This window comes from Oncorhynchus masou, chromosome 15 (assembly GCF_036934945.1).
Source record: "Oncorhynchus masou masou isolate Uvic2021 chromosome 15, UVic_Omas_1.1, whole genome shotgun sequence".
Classification (NCBI taxonomy): Eukaryota; Metazoa; Chordata; class Actinopteri; order Salmoniformes; family Salmonidae; genus Oncorhynchus; species Oncorhynchus masou.
This window is the reverse complement of record NC_088226.1, coordinates 24,351,156-24,371,940: the sequence shown is the minus strand read 5'-3', so window position 1 is coordinate 24,371,940 and position 20,785 is coordinate 24,351,156. Positions and strand designations below refer to the sequence as shown.

At 41.1% G+C, this 20,785-nt stretch overlaps 1 protein-coding gene and 1 long non-coding RNA gene across 2 annotated transcripts in view; one reads left to right on the top strand and one right to left on the bottom strand.

The window, feature by feature from the left end:
- Positions 1-6,787, bottom strand: part of LOC135556011 (uncharacterized) — a 21,748-nt gene extending 14,961 nt beyond the window's left edge. The window contains exon 1 of the long non-coding RNA XR_010457929.1: positions 6,501-6,787. This is a non-coding gene — a long non-coding RNA (uncharacterized LOC135556011). The remainder of the gene's footprint in view (positions 1-6,500) is intronic.
- On the top strand, positions 1,920-20,785 carry bcl2l12 (BCL2 like 12). Its single transcript, XM_064988823.1, has 8 exons — positions 1,920-2,488; positions 12,030-12,303; positions 12,520-12,778; positions 14,470-14,686; positions 19,046-19,180; positions 19,252-19,325; positions 19,444-19,710; positions 20,463-20,785. Exons 2-8 carry the CDS (start codon positions 12,032-12,034, stop codon positions 20,502-20,504), a joined length of 1,266 nt encoding a protein of 421 aa, XP_064844895.1. The 5' UTR covers positions 1,920-2,488; positions 12,030-12,031; the 3' UTR covers positions 20,505-20,785.

Here is a 20,785-nt window from a genome sequence, read left to right as displayed (position 1 = left end):
CTTACTGGATGTTAGCCACCAACGACAGACCCAAAGTCAGATTCCCACACATGCACAGTACCTGCATCATGTGCCACTGCTGAGGGCTGGGGGGGGGGGTGAGCGGCAGTGGATCAAACTATTGTGAAGGGCAGGGGGTCGCAATCTTTTGAAGCAAAAACGCGTTCTTAAGTGTCTATAATCAGGACAAGTGCTTTCATTGCGTACTATTAATATTATTTGAATTAGTTATGTTTACAGTGATATATTTGGGGGACAAATCATATTTTTCCCATGATGGGGTGTCCTGTCCCCCTTGGGATTTCCGCCTATGGTCTATGCATGAGTTTATGCCGCGTTCACAACAACTGGGAACTCGAACAACTGGGAACTTGGAACTGAGAAATCTCCGACTTCCATCTTCAGTGCATCCAAGACCACTTTGAACTCTGAAAAAAACAACCTCCGACTGAGAAAATTCGTTTTGAATACTTATCCAACTCGGAATCCCAACTTGGGAACTCTGAGCTTTTCTAGATTTCTGACTTTCTGAATTTATTTTTTTTCCGAGTTCACAGTTGTCTTGAAAGCACCATTCGCTAGCCAACTTCACAATGACTGAAATCAAATCAAATCAAATGTTATTTGTCACATACACATGGTTAGCAGATGTTAATGCGAGTGTAGCGAAATGCTTGTGCTTCTAGTTCCGACAATGCAGTAATAACCAACAAGTAATCTAACTAACAATTCCAAAACTACTGTCTTATACACAAGTGTAAGGGGATAAAGAATATGTACATAAAGATATATGAATGAGTGATGGTACAGAGCAGCATAGGCAAGATACAGTAGATGGTATCGAGTACAGTATATACATATGAGATGAGTATGTAAACAAAGTGGCGTACTTAAAGTGGCTAGTGATACATGTATTACATAAAGATGCAGTAGATGATAGAGTACAGTATATATGTATACATATGAGATGAATAATGTAGGGTATGTAAACATTATATTAAGTAGCATTGTTTAAAGTGGCTAGTGATATATTTTACATCATTTCCATCAATTCCCATTATTAAAGTGGCTGGAGTTGAGTCAGTGTGTTGGCAGCAGTCACTCAATGTTAGTGGTTGCTGTTTAACAGTCTGATGGCCTTGAGATAGAAGCTGTTTTTCAGTCTCTCGGTCCCAGCTTTGATGCACCTGTACTGACCTCGCCTTCTGGATGATAGCGGGGTGAACAGGCAGTGGCTCGGGTGGTGTTGGTGTCCTGGAGGGCAGGTAGTTTGCCCCCGGTGATGCGTTGTGCAGACCTCACTACCCTCTGGAGAGCCTTACGGTTGTGGGCGGAGCAGATGCCGTACCAGGCGGCGATACAGCCCGACTTCCTATAATGCCGCGTTCAATGCTAGTCGGAACTAGGAATCTAATTTCCAACTTGCTTATTCATTGAACGCTGCACATGTATAACTACAACCAGTTTCATCAAAGATTTTTACAACTAAGATAGACCACAGCCTGTTATTTCTAACGGAAACAAATTCGTCATAGTGAGCAGAACAAGCAAGGAGGTGCGAGATCCTATTGGCGCGTTCTAGTAGGGAACGCCTCTTTGCGTGTGCAATAACAAAATTCGCTTTGGCACTCCTAAACAGCTGTAATTGTTTTGAGTAAAAGTTTACAAAACGTTGTCCAAACTGTTCAGCACAGAGTTCTAGTTTTCTAGTTTTGGTGACAGAAAACTGCATTGAGATCAAATGTTTCATTGATGAGAAAATTTGCCGAATCTCGGCCAAAATCCACATAGTTCTATATTCTCATACTACCGGCCAATGGGCTTCCTATTACTACTATATTTGGTAGTGAGTGGAAACGCCAAGCGGGTGCTTCACATTTATACGTCAGGTGAAATATCTGTCTCATTGTTCTATCTGTGGTCGTAAGCATTTTTTGACATTTCCGAGTTTTCTAGTTCCGACTTGTAGTTGAACGCGGCTCAAGTGGGGTTCGGGGATTTCTATTGGAGAAGCAATCTCTGCCTATCTTCATACTGTACTGTCTTTGACGTAATTTGTATCAGTTTGGATATGCGGAAAGTTGGAACTTCGAGTTTCATTTGGTCAAGAGCGGTTGACTTGAAATTTACCCACAAAAGTAGCTTGCAAGATTCGATAAGTAGTAGACAAATATGAAGAGCGGTCTGTGAGGACTGACAATAGTGGAAGCGAATGAAAACATCTAACGTTAGCTAGCTATATATGTCTTAATGTCTTCTATCGAATTAATACAACTTACAGCGATAGCTAGGTAACGTTAGCCTGCTGTTGCTAGCTTGAAGTTTAAGAAGTGGAGAGGAGACGAACGCTTAGCACTATATATATATATATATCTTTTTTTTTTTTAAGTTATATTTGAGAAAAGTTAATATTACTCCACTGGAAAGTTTTGCTTATGAGGACTCCGATTCGGCGTCGCGTGGAGCAGTGAGGACCGAACCACCACAGGTAACGTGTTAATATTTAAGTGGCCGCATATTTTGAGGGAAAAATCGACTTTCGGTCCGGTTTTCAGCCATACAAACATCAGTGGGTGTTAGTGGCGTGCCGATGACCAATGTAGAGTAGCACATTTCCATTTTTGAAAAGATAAAGTAAGTCAAGTGTAGCCTTGTGAACATTCATGCCACATACCTGAACTGATACTAGCATGCCATGACTAAAGAAAGGAGAGGGCGTGGTGTCAGTTTCGACAGTCTGATAAGATGCTGGCACGAAGTTCTTGGACGAAGTAATATCCTTATTTACTACAGCCATTAGCAGGGGCGCAACTTTGGTTTTTAGAAGTGGGGGGCATGGGGTCTTGTTTGTGCATCTAAAGCTCATTTCCTGCGTTTCTACGAAGGCTGTCCCGAAAACAAAACAAAAAAATTGGTCCACCAAGAGTAGTGGTCTTTCATTTTAAAACGTGTATTTTTTCATTTATAGACACACCCTAGGTGTTTTAACAAAATCAACTGTACGTACTGAACTTGTCTGATTAAATAATGAAGACCCACACATGACTTGAGGGAGCCAGAGAGAGCCTAACCAGAAGGGGGGAAAAAAATGTTCCCGACTGTCCTTCACCCGCTGCTGCCGGCCTTCGCTCCTGAATTTGCCGGTAATAGGCTATATCAGTGGTCGGAAACCTTTTCCATTTGAAGTGCCAATTTATCTTGCCGTTTATACCAATCTGCTTGACAATTATGATTTTCATATGCACAATTTGTGGAACAGTTTCATTTAATTTATAATAGTCTTTGTATCTCAAAATCATTGGCTGTGGTTAATCTACATTGCCAAATATGTAATAATAACCTACATAAAGCCAACATACAAAAACATTGCAGCCTGCAGGTAGAAAATATCCTGATAAAAATAAATATCCTATAAATCACATTGGCTACGCATGGTCTGTCTGCAATTATCTTGAAACGTTGTATCAACTGGGTCGCCCCAAAATTCGTGTGACATGGGGTCTGTATTGAAAATGAGTTTTAAAACATTGTATAAAATATTATGGGCCCTCAGTTTCCCATGCCAGTGTGCTCAGGACTGACACGCCTGTATACTATTTGTGCAAAGGATAAGAAGTAATCAGGTATTTTATGACTTTGCCACTGGATCAGAGCATTACATTTTTCCCTTTCATGCCGAGTGGTTATCGAAAGGGAGAGAGCTGGAAATGTTGTTCAAATACTTTGAGGAACTATTGTCTTTCTAAGTTGATTCTAAAAACATACTTTGTTTACTTGCTGTTTGAGGTGAATAGATATTACTTTGAGAAGCTCCACAGCTAATTAGTGGTGGTGAGTTAAGACAATCCAAAATACTATCAGACATCCCCAAATGCGCACATGTATAGGTCTACATTTGCATGCAAGCCATGTAGCCATGTCCTACATCTATATGCATAATCAGATGCACTTCCTTACTCAACATTGACAGGAGGGTTTCAAACAAAAGACAATTCATAATTTGACAGCACGTAAATGTAATGAAATAAACAAAAACATGTCCACTCCGATAATGAAAACGAACAGTAAATTACTAATAATAATATATTTAATGCATTAACAGAAATAACCATAACCAAATGCACATTGCAGATTAGAAATAATGGGAATTCACTGTAAATGTAAGTTACTATTGGTGATGTACAGCATGTAATTGATTGACATAACTTCATTGTGTGCACTGTTTGCTATGAAACAATGAATACCCACAAAATTGCGTGAGAGAGCGCATTCTGGAGAGACCTGCCTCTGAGCCACAGTCCTCATATTCTTGGACCGTGGCATCTCCCCAGCCTCCTCAATGGATTAATCCACTGAGACAGGCGCAAATAAAACGGGTGTCTTGTGCGCAATGAAAAAATAAAATATATATTTGACTGCTCAAATAAATAAATAAATAAAACTCATTTTCAATACAGACCCCTTTGTCATACAGTAGGCTAGTCCATATAAGGCACCTAGACCTTATGAAAGTTGCACAGTATACCCTTAATCTTGTAATAAATCAAATCTAGTAATACATGTGACATTTCTGCCATGCATTAAATGCTGGCAGTTTCTTCTGATAAGTCTCCAGTATCAACATTTCCAAGCAAACAAAAACAGGAAAAATAGAGAATCTTTAGACATGCTGAGCTAAAATAACATACTCTTTGCCAGAATTCAGCCAGCCAGCTCAAGATCATAACATATGCAAATACAGTGCATTCGGAAAGAATTCAGACCCCTTCCCCCTTTCCACATTTTGTTACGTTACAGCCCTGTTCAAAAATGGATTAAATTAAACATTTCTTACCAATCTACACGCAATAATGACAAAGCAAAAACAGGCTTTCAGAATAAAAAAACAGAAATACCTTATTTACATAAGTATTCAGAGCCTTTTCTATGAGACTCAAAGCTCAGGTACATCCTTTTTCCATTGATCATCCTTGAGATCTACAACTTGATTGGAGTCCACCTGTGGTAAATTCTGTTGATTGGACATGATTTGGGAAGGCACACACCTGTCTATTTAAGGTCCCACAGTTGACAGTGCATGTCAGAGCAAAAACCAAGCCATGAGGTTGAAGGACTTGTCCATATCTTCGAGACAGGATTGTGTCGAAGCACAGATCTGGGGAAGGGTTCCAACACATTTCTGCAGCATTCAAGGTTCCCAAGAACACAGTGGCCTCCATTTTAATATGGAAGAAGTTTGGAACCACCCAGACTCTTCCAAGAGCCCGCAGCCCGGCCAAGCTGAGGAATCGGGGGAGAATGGCCTTAGTCAGGGAGGTGACCAAGAACCTGATGGTCACTCTGGCAGAGTTCCTCTGTGGAGATGGGAGAATCTTCCATAAGAACCATCTCTGCAGCACTCCATCAGGCCTTTATGGTAGAGTGGCCACTCCTCAGTAAAAGGCTCATGACAGCCTGCTTGGAGTTTGCCAAAGGGCACCTAAAGGACTATCAGACCATGAGAAACAAGTTTCCCTGGTCTGATGAAACCAAGATTGAACTCTTTGGCCTGAATGCCAAGTGTCACATCTGGAGGAAACCTGGCACCATCCCATCCCTACAGTGAAGCATGGTGGTGGCAGCATCATGCTGTGGAGATGTTTTTCAGCGACAGGGACTGGGAGATTAATCAGGATCGAGGGAAAGGTGAACAGAGCAAAGTACAGAGATCCTTGTTGAAACCTACTCCAGAGGGCCCAGGACCTCAGAATGGGGCGAATGTTATGACCTTAAGCACACAGCCCAGACAACGCAGGAGTGGCTTCGGGACAAGTCTCTGAATATCCTTAAGTGGCCCAGCCAGAGCCCGGATTTGAACATCTCTGAAGAGACCTGAAAATAGCTGTGCAGCAATGCTCCCCATCCAACCTGACAGCTTGAGAGGATCTGCAGAGAAGAATCTGAGAAACTCCCCAAATACAGGTGTGCCAAGCTTGTAGCGTCATACCCAAGAAGACTAAAAGGCTGTAATCGCTGCCCAATGTGCTTCAACAACATACTGAGTAAATGGTCTGAATACTTTTGTGCATTTGACTTGTTTCAGGAAACTAGGCATTTGTCGCGGGTCACTACTTCACAGGAGAGGCATTTGAACGTAAACTTTAAAATGAAATAAAAATAAAACTGCATTTTTTTTGGCAGAAATGCCTTCTGGAACATGTGAACTTTCATGTGCCTTAACCTGTTATGGTTGCATTCCTTTGTTCTCAATTGTGTTGTTTCAGTGTTCCCTTTATTTTTCAGTTTTTGATTTGTTAAAAAAGTTTGAAATATCCAATAAATGTCGTTCCACTTCATGATTGTGTCCCACTTGTTGTTGATTCTTCACAGAAAAATACAGTTTTATATCTTTGTTTGAAGCCTGAAATGTGGCAAAAGGTCGCAAAGTTCAAGGGGGCCGAATACTTTCGCAAGGCACTGTATATATATAATATTTTTCGTAAAACGGCATTAGCACTTACCCGTCCAGAAGTACGTCCTGTCCTTGCAGAAACTCAGTTCCTGTTTGAGGAATCTGAGTGTTATGATTCAAACAAATAATCTCTCACTTTTACTTTTTCACTTTCACTTTAGACTTTGACTTCGCTTTTCCTGATTTATTCGCCATGATATCTTCAATGAAATCGTTGAAAATACAACTTTCCGAAATACAGCTGCGCGTAACAAGCCTCACAGCAACTCCTCTGATCGTCAAGGCGAGAATGGAGTTCGTTACGCATGCGATATCAAACAAGGAATGGTGCTCCAACCCAAAACCATTACATACTGGTGTTTACCTCAGCTTGGCTATATACCCAGCTAGATTTCAAGAAGATCAGTGGTCATTGGGCAGAAATACAGTCCATCAAAGAAGCTTCGCTAAAATGATTGGTGCGCCAGGTAGTCATTGCTCGTTGTCTTCAAATCAGTTCATTTCGGTCAATACTCCCCGCAAAAAAAACAAAGATGTTTGGCTGTGTTGCAAACATCCAGAGGAATGCACTGAAACCAACCATGACTAGATAAACAATGTTTTACCGTGTGTAATTACGTCAAATGCTCCGTAAAAAATTGATGGAGATGGAATTCACGGCACAAACAGGTTACAAAATGTTTCATTTTAAGCTATAAAAATGGATTTTATCTTAGAAAACGGCACTTCATTTGATCACTGGGACCCTCAGGAAGAGAAATAAGAGCAAGATATCAGAATGTAAGTCATAATTTTACCTTCAGATGTGAATGTGTAAAAACTGTCATGGCAGAAAGTGTTTGTTGATTGTTCTTCTCAAACAAAAGCATGGTATTTGTTCTCTGTAATAGCTATTTTAAATTGGAAAACGTAGTTTGATTACCAAGATTCTAATCTTTTGAAGGGTGTAAGACACATTGCATTTTCAAGAATGTTTAATGTTACGACGTTGTATTTTTAGTTGTCACTCTGAAATTTCCTCTGATGTTGATCCCTGTACAGGGATTGCAGCCATAACATGTTTTAATAACATACTTGCATGCCATCTGTAATTACAAATAACATTGTTAAATTACGAGCCTAGTTGTTTCAAACACAGAAAAAGACAGAAACCTAATGAGGCTACACTTTGCAAGTAACCATTTCAATAGAATGCCACTGCGACTGTTGATAGACATAGATGGTAAATTTATCTACTCCGATTTACAGAGTAGAATAACTGACGGATTTATGAATGCATAACAACCGTTGAATATGGCCGGTGTCAGTAAATGGTGACTGCAACTGTGCAGCAACGCTCTGGATAACATAACAGCCTAACCAGCTCTGATGGGGCGAGTAAAATGGTCAATGAGCTGTTCTCTCATTTGTGCCTGGAAGTAGCTAGCCAAGTTAAAAGGAACCACCAGCTTTCATATGTTCTCATGTTCTGAGCAAGGAACTGAAACGTTAGCTTTCTTACATAGCACATATTGCACTTTTAATTTCTTCTCCAACACTTTGTTTTTGCATTACTTAAACCAAATTGAACATGTTTCATTATTTACTTGGCTAAATTGATTTTATTGCTGTATTATATTAAGTTAAAACAATTGTTCATTCAGTATTGTTGTAATTGTCATTATTACAAAAAACTAAAAAAATGGTCCTCCAATAATCGGTATCGAAAAATCATAATCAGTCGACCTCTAATCCATTCATTATTTTTATTTATTTAATTTATTTTAATTTTACCTTTATTTAACTTGGCAAGTCAGTTAAGAACAATTTCTTATTTTCAATGACTGCCTAGGAACAGTGGGTTAACTGCCTGTTCAAGGCTGTTCACCTTGTCAGCATGGGGGCTTGAACTTGCAACCTTCCGGTTACTAGTCCAGCACTCTAACCACTAGGCTACCCTGCCACCCCATAGTCATTGTTGTGCAATGACTATGCACCATGACAGTGTAGTCTGGAGAGCTGTTTATACCGTGTCAGTGTGAAAAGTAGGGAATTGCCTAGGGAAACTGACAGATCAATAATGTTACATTGCTATACTGACTCAAATAAAATATTGCTCATATTGCGCTGTCAAATGTTAGTAAATCGGTTTTCAATCATTTGCCCGCAGGTTTCATTGTCTGATTTCAGGTCTAGTGTGATTCATTTTAGCCAACTTTTGGCTAGCTCTAATGGTACTTCAACTGGCGCAAACTATTCAAGTTGATTTACTTCTGTTGAAACGGGACAAAAAGCCATCAAAACATTTACATACACACAACAGCTATTAGATACTGCACCACGCAGACACCACAGAGCTGAACTAGCTGTGGTAGCTACTAGCTAGTTCATTCTCTTCAGACAGACCTTCAATCGAGAGGGGATGAAACATTAGCTAACATTACATGTCAGTTACACTTTTAGATCAGCACTGAGAATAAATACCTTTTTTTCTGTTAAGTCAAACAGCAGTTGCCTTGCCAACTACATCAGTAGCCTGTTTCTGCTCTGCTTTTACAACTCTGAGAAAAACCGCAACACACAGAGACAGCAGCTAGAGACAGCAGCACCGTGCTGGTCAGAAGCTTTGCCTTCACACAGCCTGTCCGCAAGCTCTGTGGTGTCTGCGTGGTCCTAAATCCAGCCGGGTGAAACCACCTACTTGACCAGCAGCGTTTAGCACTAACTGAAGTTTGTTTAGTGCCCTTTCCCATGTAGCCGGAGAGTATAGCATTACAGTAGTCTAATCTAGAAGTGACAAAATCATGGATGAGCTTTTCTGCATAATTTTTAGACCCCCCCCCCCCTCCCCTTTTTCTCCAATATTACGAGATGGAAAAAAGCTGTCCTTGATATATTCTTTATGTTCATCAAAAGAGAACTCAGGGTCTAGAATAACGCAGAGGTCCTTCAGTTTTATTTGAGACAACTGTACACCCATCAGTATTAATTGTCAGATCCAACAGCAATTCACTTTATTTATTGGGACCTAGAACTATCATCTTTGTTTTATCAAAGTTTAAAAGTAAAACATGTGCTTCCATCCACTTCCTTATGTCTGAAACACAGGCTTCCAGGGAGGGCAATGTTGGGGCTTCACCATGTTTCATCGAAATGTACAACTGTGTGTCGTCCACATAGCAGTGAAAGTTGACATTGTGTTTCTGAATGACATCACCAAGAAGTAGAATATATAGTGTAAACAATAGTGGTCCTAAAATTGAACCTTGAGGAACACTGAAACTTATAATTGATTTGTCAGAAGATAAACCATACACAGAGACAAACTGATATCTTTCTGACAGATAAGATCTAAACCAGGCAAGAACTTGTTCGTGTAGACCAATTAGGGTTTCCAATCTCTCCAAAAGAATGTGGTGATCGATGGTGTCTAAAGCAGAGCTAAGGTCTAGGAGCACGAGGACAGATGCAGAGCCTTGGTCTGGCGCCATTAAAAGTAATTTACCACCTTCACGAGTGCAGTCTCGGTGCTATGATGGGCTGTAAAACCAGACTGAAGCATTTTCATTTATATAATTTGCCTTCAGGATGGCAGTGAGTTGCTGGGCAACAGCTTTTTCAAAAAAGGCAGATTTAAAAAAAATATATATATATATATATAAATATATATATATATATAAATATAAAATATTTTTAAATATATTTTACTTAATATTTTCTGGGTCAAGGTTTGGCTTTTTCAAGACATGCTTTATTACTAGCACTTTTAGTGATGTGATACACATCCTGTGGGTAGGGAGCCATTTATCATGTTCAACATAGTTGGGCCAAGCACAGGAAGTAGCTCTTTCAGTAGTTTAGTTGGAATAGTGTCCACTATGCAGCTGGAAGGTTCAGAGGCCATGATTATTGCCATGAATGTGTCAAGACATACAGGATTAAAAAACTGGAGTGTCTCCATTTTTATTCTAGGTCCTGGCAGTTCTGTGCACTCAGGACAACTGAATTATGGAAAAATATAAATTCAAAGAGTAGTCTGTAATTTGCTTTCTAATGATCATGATCTTTTCATTGAAGTTAATGAATTCATCACTGATGACGTGATAGCCATCTTCTCTTGGGGAATGCTGCTCTTTAGTTAGCTTTGTGACCGTATCAAAAATAAATTTTGGATTCTCCTCAATTAAGTTGAAAAAATAGGATGATCGAGCAGCAGTGAGGGCTCTTCGATATTGCATGGTACTCTTTCCAAGCTAGTCGGACGATTGACGGAGCGCCATTTCCGTTCCTATTTTCTGGAAGCTTGCTTCAGGGCTCTGATATTAAAGGTTCAATTTAGATTCACAGTTAGGTGGTTAACCAATTTAAAAAAAATGTTTACTCCGACGTCCTTGGGTAGGTAGAGGGAGTCTGGAAGATCATCTAACAATCTTTGGTTTGTCTGAGAATTTATAGCATGTCTTTTGATGGTCCTGGTTGGGGACTGAGGAGTTTATTTGTTGCGATTACAAACATAATTAAATGGTGGTCCGATTTAGTCCAGGATTTTGAGGAAAAACATTTTAGATCCACAATATTTATCCATGGGACAAAACTAGATCCAGGGTATGACTGTGGCAATGAGTAAGTCTGGAAGACATGTTGGACAAAACCCACTGAGCCGATGGCTCCGACAGCCTTTTGGAGTTGGTCTGTGGACTTTTCCATGTGAATATTAAAGTCACCAAAAATGTGAATATTATCTGCCATGACTACATGGTCTGATTAGGAATTCAGGAACTCTGACTTCCCTGATTGAGTAGGTTGCATAGATTTAATTACTAAAACGTGTATGTATGCATGTATGTGTAAATGTTACCGACACTGGTGTTCGAACTCTTGTGTGTAGAATGATTGAAATGTGGATAGACTGGATTCTCCAGCCGTGTGTTTGTGTACGGCATTGCTTTCACTTCCCTATGAGTGCCATGGCATCAGACATGGTCTTTGTCACTGACGTATTCAGGTAGAAACAAAGACTGTTCCATTAGCAACACAACCGACACTTGCACAACTATGGGGAAAAACAGACTGTAAACTATATTTCTTCTCCAACGTTTATTGAAAACATAAATACATTTGCACTATGAGCACTTTTTGTCTCAAATACATTGTTGCAGATGTTGGTTAGTTAGCTAGCAAATGTTTTGCCATATTAGCATTGTCATGAAATCATTCAAAACAAGACATGGTATCAAGAACAAGATGAAACTAGCTGAAATTTGTCACTTTCGATTCCCCACAAAGCAGTTTTTGGCCATCCAGAATCACAACTCACTGACTTCGGCCCCAATGAAGCATGCACATAATTCTTATGACATTGACAGCTAACCCATCTGTGGAAGCATCTAGGCTACATACATAGTCAGTCTGCCTGTCAGTCAATAAAAGTGATGGAAGTTCAAATCAAATCCCTTGACTAATGAAAGTATTGGTGTCTTTAGGTTGGGGCTGCCTTTGGAGTTGACTTTAAACATGCACTTGTAGGAGTTTCTATACTGCATACTAAGACACAAAAAAGGTCAGGTGTCGGCCAATAACATTTCTCTCTCTCTCTCAGTGATGTCAGCTGATGCGCTCAACCCTACCTCTCCCAACCCCTCAGTGATGTCAGCTGATGCGCTCAACCCGACCTCTCCCAACCCCTCAGTGATGTCAACTGATGCGCTCAACCCTACCTCTCCCAACCCCTCTGTCTCATCCATCTCTCTGGTTGAGATCAAGGCAGACACTCGTCTGGTGCTGAAAGCTTTCCTCCGCAGCGCACTCTCTAATCCTTCGACCGAGCGGCTTGGGACGGTGGGGGGAAGCTACAAAGACCACAACAAGTACAGGTAACAACTCTCTCAGGTAGCCCCCCCCCCTCATCTAGGCTATTACCTGTCATCCCATCACCTCACATCTCTGCCATTCACCCCCATCCCAGTTGTATGTTTAAAAATGCCACCCAATATTCTTTAACCTTTTTTTATTTTTAAATTGTATTTAATTTTTGCAATCAATCCAATCATCCTACCTCTTTATCCATCTCCCCTGTCTCTTCTTTCCAGTGCAAAGGAGTCTAGGAAGCGGCCGGACAATGGCTGGGACTCTCTGGATGAAGCAATCAGCTCAGTGGAGGAGAAGAAACACGGCTTGAAGGACCTCATTAAGAGACGACTGCAGCCACGGCCCTCCACCCTGCCCCTCCGTCGCTCAGCTAAAGACAGCGGTGCAGACCAGACACAAAATGGTGGCTCCTTGGAGAAGGACGGAAGACCAAACCGAACCAACCCAGGCCTGCCAGGCTTCTTCAGAGACCAACTCGAGGTGAGATGGATCCACGTTGTTAATCACAACGCATTATTTAAAATGTACTAAGAAATTACATGTCACATACAGTACCCGTCAAAAGTTTGGACATCTACTCATTCAATGGTTTCCAGGGTTCTACATTGTAGAATAATAGTGAAGACATCAAAACTATGAAATAACACACATGAAATCATGCAGTAACCAAAAAAGTTTATAATTTTATAGTTTAATTTTATATTTGAGATTCTAGTAGCCACCCTTTGCCTTGATGACAGCTTTGCACACTCTTGGCATTCTCTCAACCAGCTTCATGAGGTAGTCACCTGGAATGCATTTCAATTAACAGGTGTGCCTTGTTAAAAGTAAATTTTTGGAATTTCTTTCCTTAATACGTTTGAGCCAATCAGTGGTGTTGTGACAAGGTAGGGGTGTGATACAGAAGATAGCCCTTATTTGGTAAAACACCAAATCCATATTATGGCAAGAACAGCTCAAATAAGCAAAGAGAAACGACAGGTCAGTCAATAAGGAAAATTTCAAAAACATTATACTTCAAGTGCAGTCGCAAAAACCATCAAGCACTATGTGAAACTGGCTCTCATGTGGACCGCCACGGGAAAGGAAAACCCAGAGTTACCTCTGCTGCTGATAAGTACATTAGAGTTACCAGCCTCAGAAATTGCATCGAAAAATTAATGCTTCTCAGAGTTCAAGTAACAGACATATCTCAACATCAACTGTTCAGAAGAGACTGAGTGAATCAGGCATTCATGGTCGAATTGCTGCAAAGAAACGACTACACTTAGAATAAGAGAATTGATTGGGCCAATGGACATCAGACCAGTGGAAATCTGTCCGTAGGTCTGATTTTGCGATTTTTGGTTCCATCCGCTGTCTCTTTGTGAGACGCAGAGTAGGCAAACAGATGATCTCTGCGTGTGTGGTTCCCACCGTGAAGCATGGAGAAGGAGGTATGATGGTGTGGGGTGACACTGTCAGTGATTTATTTAGATTTCAAGGCACACTTAACCAGCATGGCTACCACAGCATCCTTCAGCGTTACGCCATCCATGATGGAGTGCTGCATCAGATGACCTAGCCTCCACAATTACCCGACCTCAACCCAATTTGAGATGGTTTGGGATGAGTTGGACCGCAGAGTGAAGGAAAAGCAGCCAACAAGTGCTCAGCGTATGTGGGAACTCCTTCAAGACTATTGGAAAAGCATTCCAGGTGAAGCTGGTTGAGAGAATGCCAAGAGTGTGCAAAGCTGTCATTGAGGCAAAGGGTGGCTCCTTTGAAGAGTCTAAATATATATTTTGATTTGTTTAACACTATTTTTGGTTACTGCATGTTTCCATGTGTTATTTCTTAGTTTTGATGTCTTCACTATTATTCTACAATGTAGAACCCTAGAAACCCTTGAATGAGTAGATGTCCAAACTTTTGACTGGTACTGTAATTAGCTGGTATCCCACTCCCCCATTTTAAGAGTTTTGTTTGGTTTTCGGTCAGACAGAAGACCTGTGACCGATTTTAGCTGCTGTTTTAAATTCTATACAAGACCACATCGGTCATAGAGCAAAACTGCTGCTCTGAAACTATGGAATGTAATAAGTTGTGGAATGTGGTTATGATATGTACAAAGCTGTGATTATCTGATCTTATGCAGTATATGACATCCATCATTGTTACTATTACCTCAGGAAGATGTTAGGTTCCCCTCCTCCATGTCAGATGAAGAAGGGAACGATCCGAAACAGCAGAAAAAGGCAAAGAAGTTGAAGAGCCAGATCTCCTCTTTCTTCAGCATGAAAAAGAAGCCAGAAAAAGATAAAGACAAGGATGAGACGCGTCTTCAGAGGCCATCCACACTGACCATCAGCGTAGGGCCAGTACCCGTGGCGCCAGTCATCTCTCCCAGTAAGTATTTTGGAACAGAACAGTCGGCAGCAATTAATGTTTGCCTCAAAATATCATATTTATTAGGGGTTCAGCAGCGAACACCATTGGCTCATAGTGGCCATATTGTTTGAGCTGGAGTCCTGGTTGAAGAAATGAGTACATAGATGCTATATACCAAATTTGGTACCAATCGGTCTAGCGGTTCTGGTGAAGTAGACGTTTTAAAGTACATAATTAAAAATAATCCAAAATACATCAAAGCACATTGCATGATCTGTTCGATGGTGAGTTTTAATATTGGACAAGCTTGAAAATTAGTACAGCGGTAGCTCATCCAAGGGTCACAGTGGGCCCACAACTTGAACCCCTTGCTATTTGCAGCTATACTTTTTATTATTATTCATATTAGGGGTTCAAGCCGCAACGCTGGGTGAAACCTTATTGTTTTTGCTGGCATTCATTATTATTGTTATTATTATACATCTTCTGTCAAGGAAAATCAACATGCACATTCCTTTAAGATAATAAGGCCTAGGTAGGATGAAAAATTGCATGATGCTAAAGGCCATTGGCCACACCCTCTCATGCAATGCCAATTGGCCGAATAGTGGCACTATACCAAACAATTGAAAATGCTACATTTGAAAGCTCATGCCCCTCACCCTGTTTGAGTCCTGAAATTCGGTACACATGAGGTCCGCCATGATCCATTTTGAATTTTGTTAACACTTAAAACGCTACTTCTCTGGCCCCGAATGACCGATCTGCATGAAGTTTGACATGTGGCATATATGGGCTAATGTCTCTCAACGTAAAAAATAGTTCAGACTACAACCTAAAACAACTAGTACCTATTGACCAATAAACATGTGGGCATGGTCTCACACATAAAGGTCTATAAATCAGTCACAGATATTCCATTCATATTGTAACACAACTTGGTACATATTTTGCAAACTCTGTCAAGGCTCAACATATCCAAGCACCTTCATATCAACCACACGGTGGTGCTATAACAGGCACATTTCTATATCTCTTGATCTGTTTGACTCAGTAATGAAATTAGCATACATGCAAAAGTATATGAGACGAGCTAACCTTTTTTAAAGTATGGTTGCGTTTGGCCACAAAAAACATTAATGCAAGCTCATTGGCTCATAAAGGATATATTGTTTCAGCTCGTCTTGGAAAATATGAGATATGTATCCATACAGTGCATTTGGAAAGTATTCAGGGCGCTTCCACATTTTCTTACATTACAGCCTTATTCTAAAATGAATTAAATATTTTTTTCCCTCATCAATCTACACACTATAATAACAAAGCAATTTTTTCCCCCTTAATGTATTAAATATAACATAAGTATTCAGGCCCTTTACTCAGTACTTTGTTGAAGCACCTTTTGGCAGCGATTACAAGCTTGGCAAACCTGTATTTGGGGAGTTTCTCCAATTCCTCTGCAGATCCTCTCAAGCTCTGTCAGGTTGGATGGTGAGCATCACTGCACAGCTATTTTCAGGTCTTTCCAGAGATGTTTGATCGGGTTCAAGTCCGGGCTCTGGCTGGGACACTCAAGGACATCTGAATGTCCTTTCAAGATTCTGAAATCTTGTCCTGAAGTCACTCCTGCGTTGTCTTGGCTGTGTGCTTAGGTTCGTTGTCCTGTTGGAAGGTGAACCTTCGAACTAGTCTGAGGTCTTGAGCAAGTTTTCATCAAGGATCTCTTTGTACTTTACTCCGTTCATCTTTCCCTCGATCCTGACTGGTCTTCCTGTCCCTGCCACTGAAAAACATCCCAACAGCATGATGCTGCCACCACCATGTTTCACCGTAGGGATGGTTCCAGGTTTCCTCCAGATGTGACGCTTTGCATTCAGGTGTCTTTTGGCAAACTCAAAGCGGGCTGTCATGTGCCTTAAACTCGGTGGTGGGCCGTCAGGGCCAGCAAGGCCTTCTCTGCTGTCCTAAACATTATCAAAATATAATTTTTTAAAATATATATTTTCCCACAAATATGTATTAAATTATTCCCCAGAGTAAGAGTTACACTCTTCATTGCATAGCGTTCCTCTTAGTTGCACTGCTTCGCAGGGCTGGTCTTTATGTTAGATATTTTATCCAATCATATTCAGCCATCATGTGTTGCCAGGGGTCTAAAATCTGCCATCGGGCCTTCAGAATCAACAGTGCGGGCGCTTGTAGCTTAAAGTGAATGGAAATTAAAATTTAGTGTCAACCAATCAGCTTTAGAGTTGGCTATTGTACGCCTGCTGGCTGGCTCCAGTGTTACACAGGAGCCAGCTAGCAGGCGTAGTGCGTGCACGTCTTTTGATTGGATTACCAATATTGAGAGGCAGGTCCTATATGGGCAGGTCTCAGAACTAGGAAACTGAAATTGATCAACAAATTAATTTGCGTACTACTAAGCTGTTTTTTTTTCAACCCACAATGGCGGAAGGAGAAGATATCGATTTGGTCGAGGATATAATTATAACGCCATTCTCAAGACAAACTTTTCAAGAAAAGTTGGACATTGTCAGGAGAGGTAGACGCCGACGCTACAAAGCCTGTCACAGGCGGGAAAGGGGTTTGTTCGCCACTTTCAATTATGGGCGCTATCAATGACTCACAGGCTCCGAGAAGCACTGCAAACTGTACTGCTGTGAATGCCTATTATTTGCAAGTGATTGATTTGGTGTTTGGAGCCACACTGGCTTTGCAAACCTGAGTTGTCTAACCAAGGCAGCAACGAGACACAAAAGTACGGCTGGGCACTTACAAACAATGGTGCTTTTGAAAACTTTTGGACTCCCGAGTGGATCTACAGCTCAACGAACAAGCGCGCAGGGCAACGAAGCTGCACAATGAAAAGGCATTGTACTCTTCCCCTGCAATTCTCTGAATAAAAATGTACATTTCAAGGTGACACAACGCCTGGTTATACTGCGTTTCTGTCTAAATGTATAGTGTCTAGAGCCATGGCATCATAATGATGGTAATAAGAGGTGGATTCATTCGGGTGGGACTGTGTAGGACTTCACTGAAGGCCCAGGCCCCAGAACCACGGCACGCTACTGCTTAAACTGAGGAGTAGCTTCTGTCTGTCTACTCTACCATAAAGGCCTGATAGGTGGAGTGCTGCAGAGATGGTTCTCCCATCTCAAATCGCTATTGCCATAGATGAAAATAACGCTTATGGCAAAATAGAACTGGATGTGAACTGAGCAAAATGGTTAGTTTGTTACAATTGAAGTCTCCTGGCTGTGTATCAGCTCAAAAGAAAGGCAGACGAGTGATTGAAGTGACCGGGAACCAGTGGTGTAAAATACTTTAAAGTACTACCTATGTTTTTGGGGGTATCTGTACTTTACTTTACACACACACTATGCTGCTGTATGGCTACTTCACTACATTCCTAAAGAAAATAACACTTTTTACACCCTACATGTTCCATGACACGCTAAAATACTTGTTACATTTTGAATGCTTAACAGGACAGGAAAATTGTCCAATTCATGTACTTATCATGAGAACATCCCTGTCCATTCCTACTGCCTCTCATCTGGTGGACTTAATAAACACACATGCATCTTTTGTAAATTATGTCTGAGTGCTGGAGTATGCCTCTGGCTATCCATACATTTTAAAAACAAGAAAAAGGTGCCGTCTGCTTTGCTTAATTTGAAATTATTTATACTTTTGATACATAAGTATATTTAGAACCAAATACTTTTAGACTTTTACTCAAGTAGTATTTTACTGGGTGACTTCCACTTTTACTTGAGTAACTTTCTATTAAGGAATCTATACTTTTACTCCAGTATGACAATTGGGTACTTTTTCCACCACTGCTGGGAGCTGTGTGTGGGAGAGCCAGATCAACTCAATCAGCTCGCGCAACAGAAACATGTTATCGATCAATGAGAGGATTGCATTATGTATTCTACACAGCTATGCATGCTTATGATTGGACAAAACAGATGAAAATGAGCTTCATGTCAAAGTGAAAGTCCACGTGAGACTAAGAGACATTCTCGTCTTGTTATATTTTCGTCAACTAAAATGAAAAGCAATTGGTAATAAAACAATTTTTTTTTGTAGCACGTCTCGTTATCGTAATTTAGTTTTTGTCTGGGGCAATAGGCTGTTGACGACTATTTTTCGTCATAGTTATATTTGACGAAATTAACACTGCAACACACCTGATTCTAAATTGAATGTCCAGACTGAAGACCATGCATGTTGATTATTTCAAACAGGAGTGTTGGAACAAAAGCTGGAATTAAAGCCTGCAACATCCAGTAGCTCTCCAGCACCAGAGTTGGAGGCCCATTCTATTACACTCCTACTATTCTCTCCTCCCATCCCTCTCTGTAGCACACCCTCCTGAGTTCTATGAGGAGGTGGCAGAGACTCTGGACAGGATTGCTCAGCGGTCCCACAGTATGAAGAGACCCCAAAGGCCCAGCCCACGACCCAGCCCTGCTACCACTCCGGTCAAACCTCCCCCTGGTGAGTGGAAACACATACGCTATGCTGCTGTATGGCTATTCTTTATTTTTATCCATTTCTCCTGTCCTCAGAACTTGACAAAGAAGAAATGGTGCGCCAGCTGGTCCAGGTACTGTCTATGGAAGGGGATGCCATCAACTACAAGGTAGGACTAGATCTAGATCACCTGACACTGCAGTTTCTAACAACCTACGTACACCTTTACTATCTACGTACACCTTTACTACCTACCTACCCTTGTATTGTGTGTGCCCATCCCCCAGATCCAGTCGGACCCCTTCCTGCGCTCCACGCTGAACCGTCTCTCATACCCGTCCTTCGCTAAGCTCCTGGACACCTTCGCCAGCCAGGAACAGGCCACGCCTTCACCTCTGCCGCCTCCTGCCAGCAGCCCCACGCTGAGACGAGTGGCCGTCACCATGGAGGTGTCGCGGCGTGTCGTCACAGCGACAGGGATGCAGCGCATGCAGGGCTACGCAGAACGCTATATGGAGAACTTTGCCCCCTGGGTGAAGAGCCATGGAGGATGGGTGAGTGTTTGCTCCAATTGCCCTGTCCCTATCAGAACTCTATCTCTAAATTATTTTTGCAAAATGCAAGTTAGCCTTAAATTTTAATGCAGATTTAGCTTAGCTTTTGTTTTCCATTTCTGCTAAACAGCTAAATATATGAAGAATATATGCATGTATTTGATAAGAGTAACTTGTTTGGTTGTATAGACTGGTTGGTTGTTGAGCAACAAAACCGACACGTGCGCATCTATGGGGCAAATCAGACGGGGTTCACTTAGTTTGTTGACAACATATAAATTATATTTCATCTCCAATGTTTATTGAAAACATATATATAAAGTTGCAAGATGAGCACTTTTTGTGTTGTTGGTTAGCTAGCTAGTAAATTCTGGACATATTTAGCATAGAAGGGACATCACTTAAAACACCTCAAAGCAAGACATGGTATCAAGAACAAGATAAAACTAGCTGAAACGAGCCACGTAAGATTCCCCACCTGGCGGCATCTTGTCATGGTTGCTAGCCTTCTGGCCATCCAGAATCACAATCACACATGGACTTCTGCCCCATTGAAGAGTGCGCAACGTTTGTGACATTGTAAGCTAACCCATCTTTTAAAAAATGTTAATGTGGACATTGGTGCCCTCTGTTCTAAAGTTTAAAGGTTGTTTCCAAACACAACCACCAGGAGGCAGAAGTCATCACTGACCACAGTAGGCATCTGGTGCTGATTTTACCGCAATTTCTAATCTCCCATTTTCCATATGCAGGAAAGTATTGTCCAGTTGGAAGAGATTTTGGAGTGCGACTGACAACCCTCCACCATCAAGGCAGCTCGGAAATCCTCACTACTTCCTTTTAACGGTGAACTCTAATCTATGACTAAGGCCTGGAGTTGTTTCCTATCAGGTCAGGTACAACTCAAGGCCCTTCCTGACCTCAGTTTCTCCTGTGGTCAGAGACAGAGAAGGAGTTAGCTTTTTATAACTCTACGACACGTGAATTATGTCACTTGTATTTGTCTGAGAATCATGTGTACTTGTACAATTCTTTTTTTTTATCAAGGTTTTTCTATAAACGTGTTTTACAACAA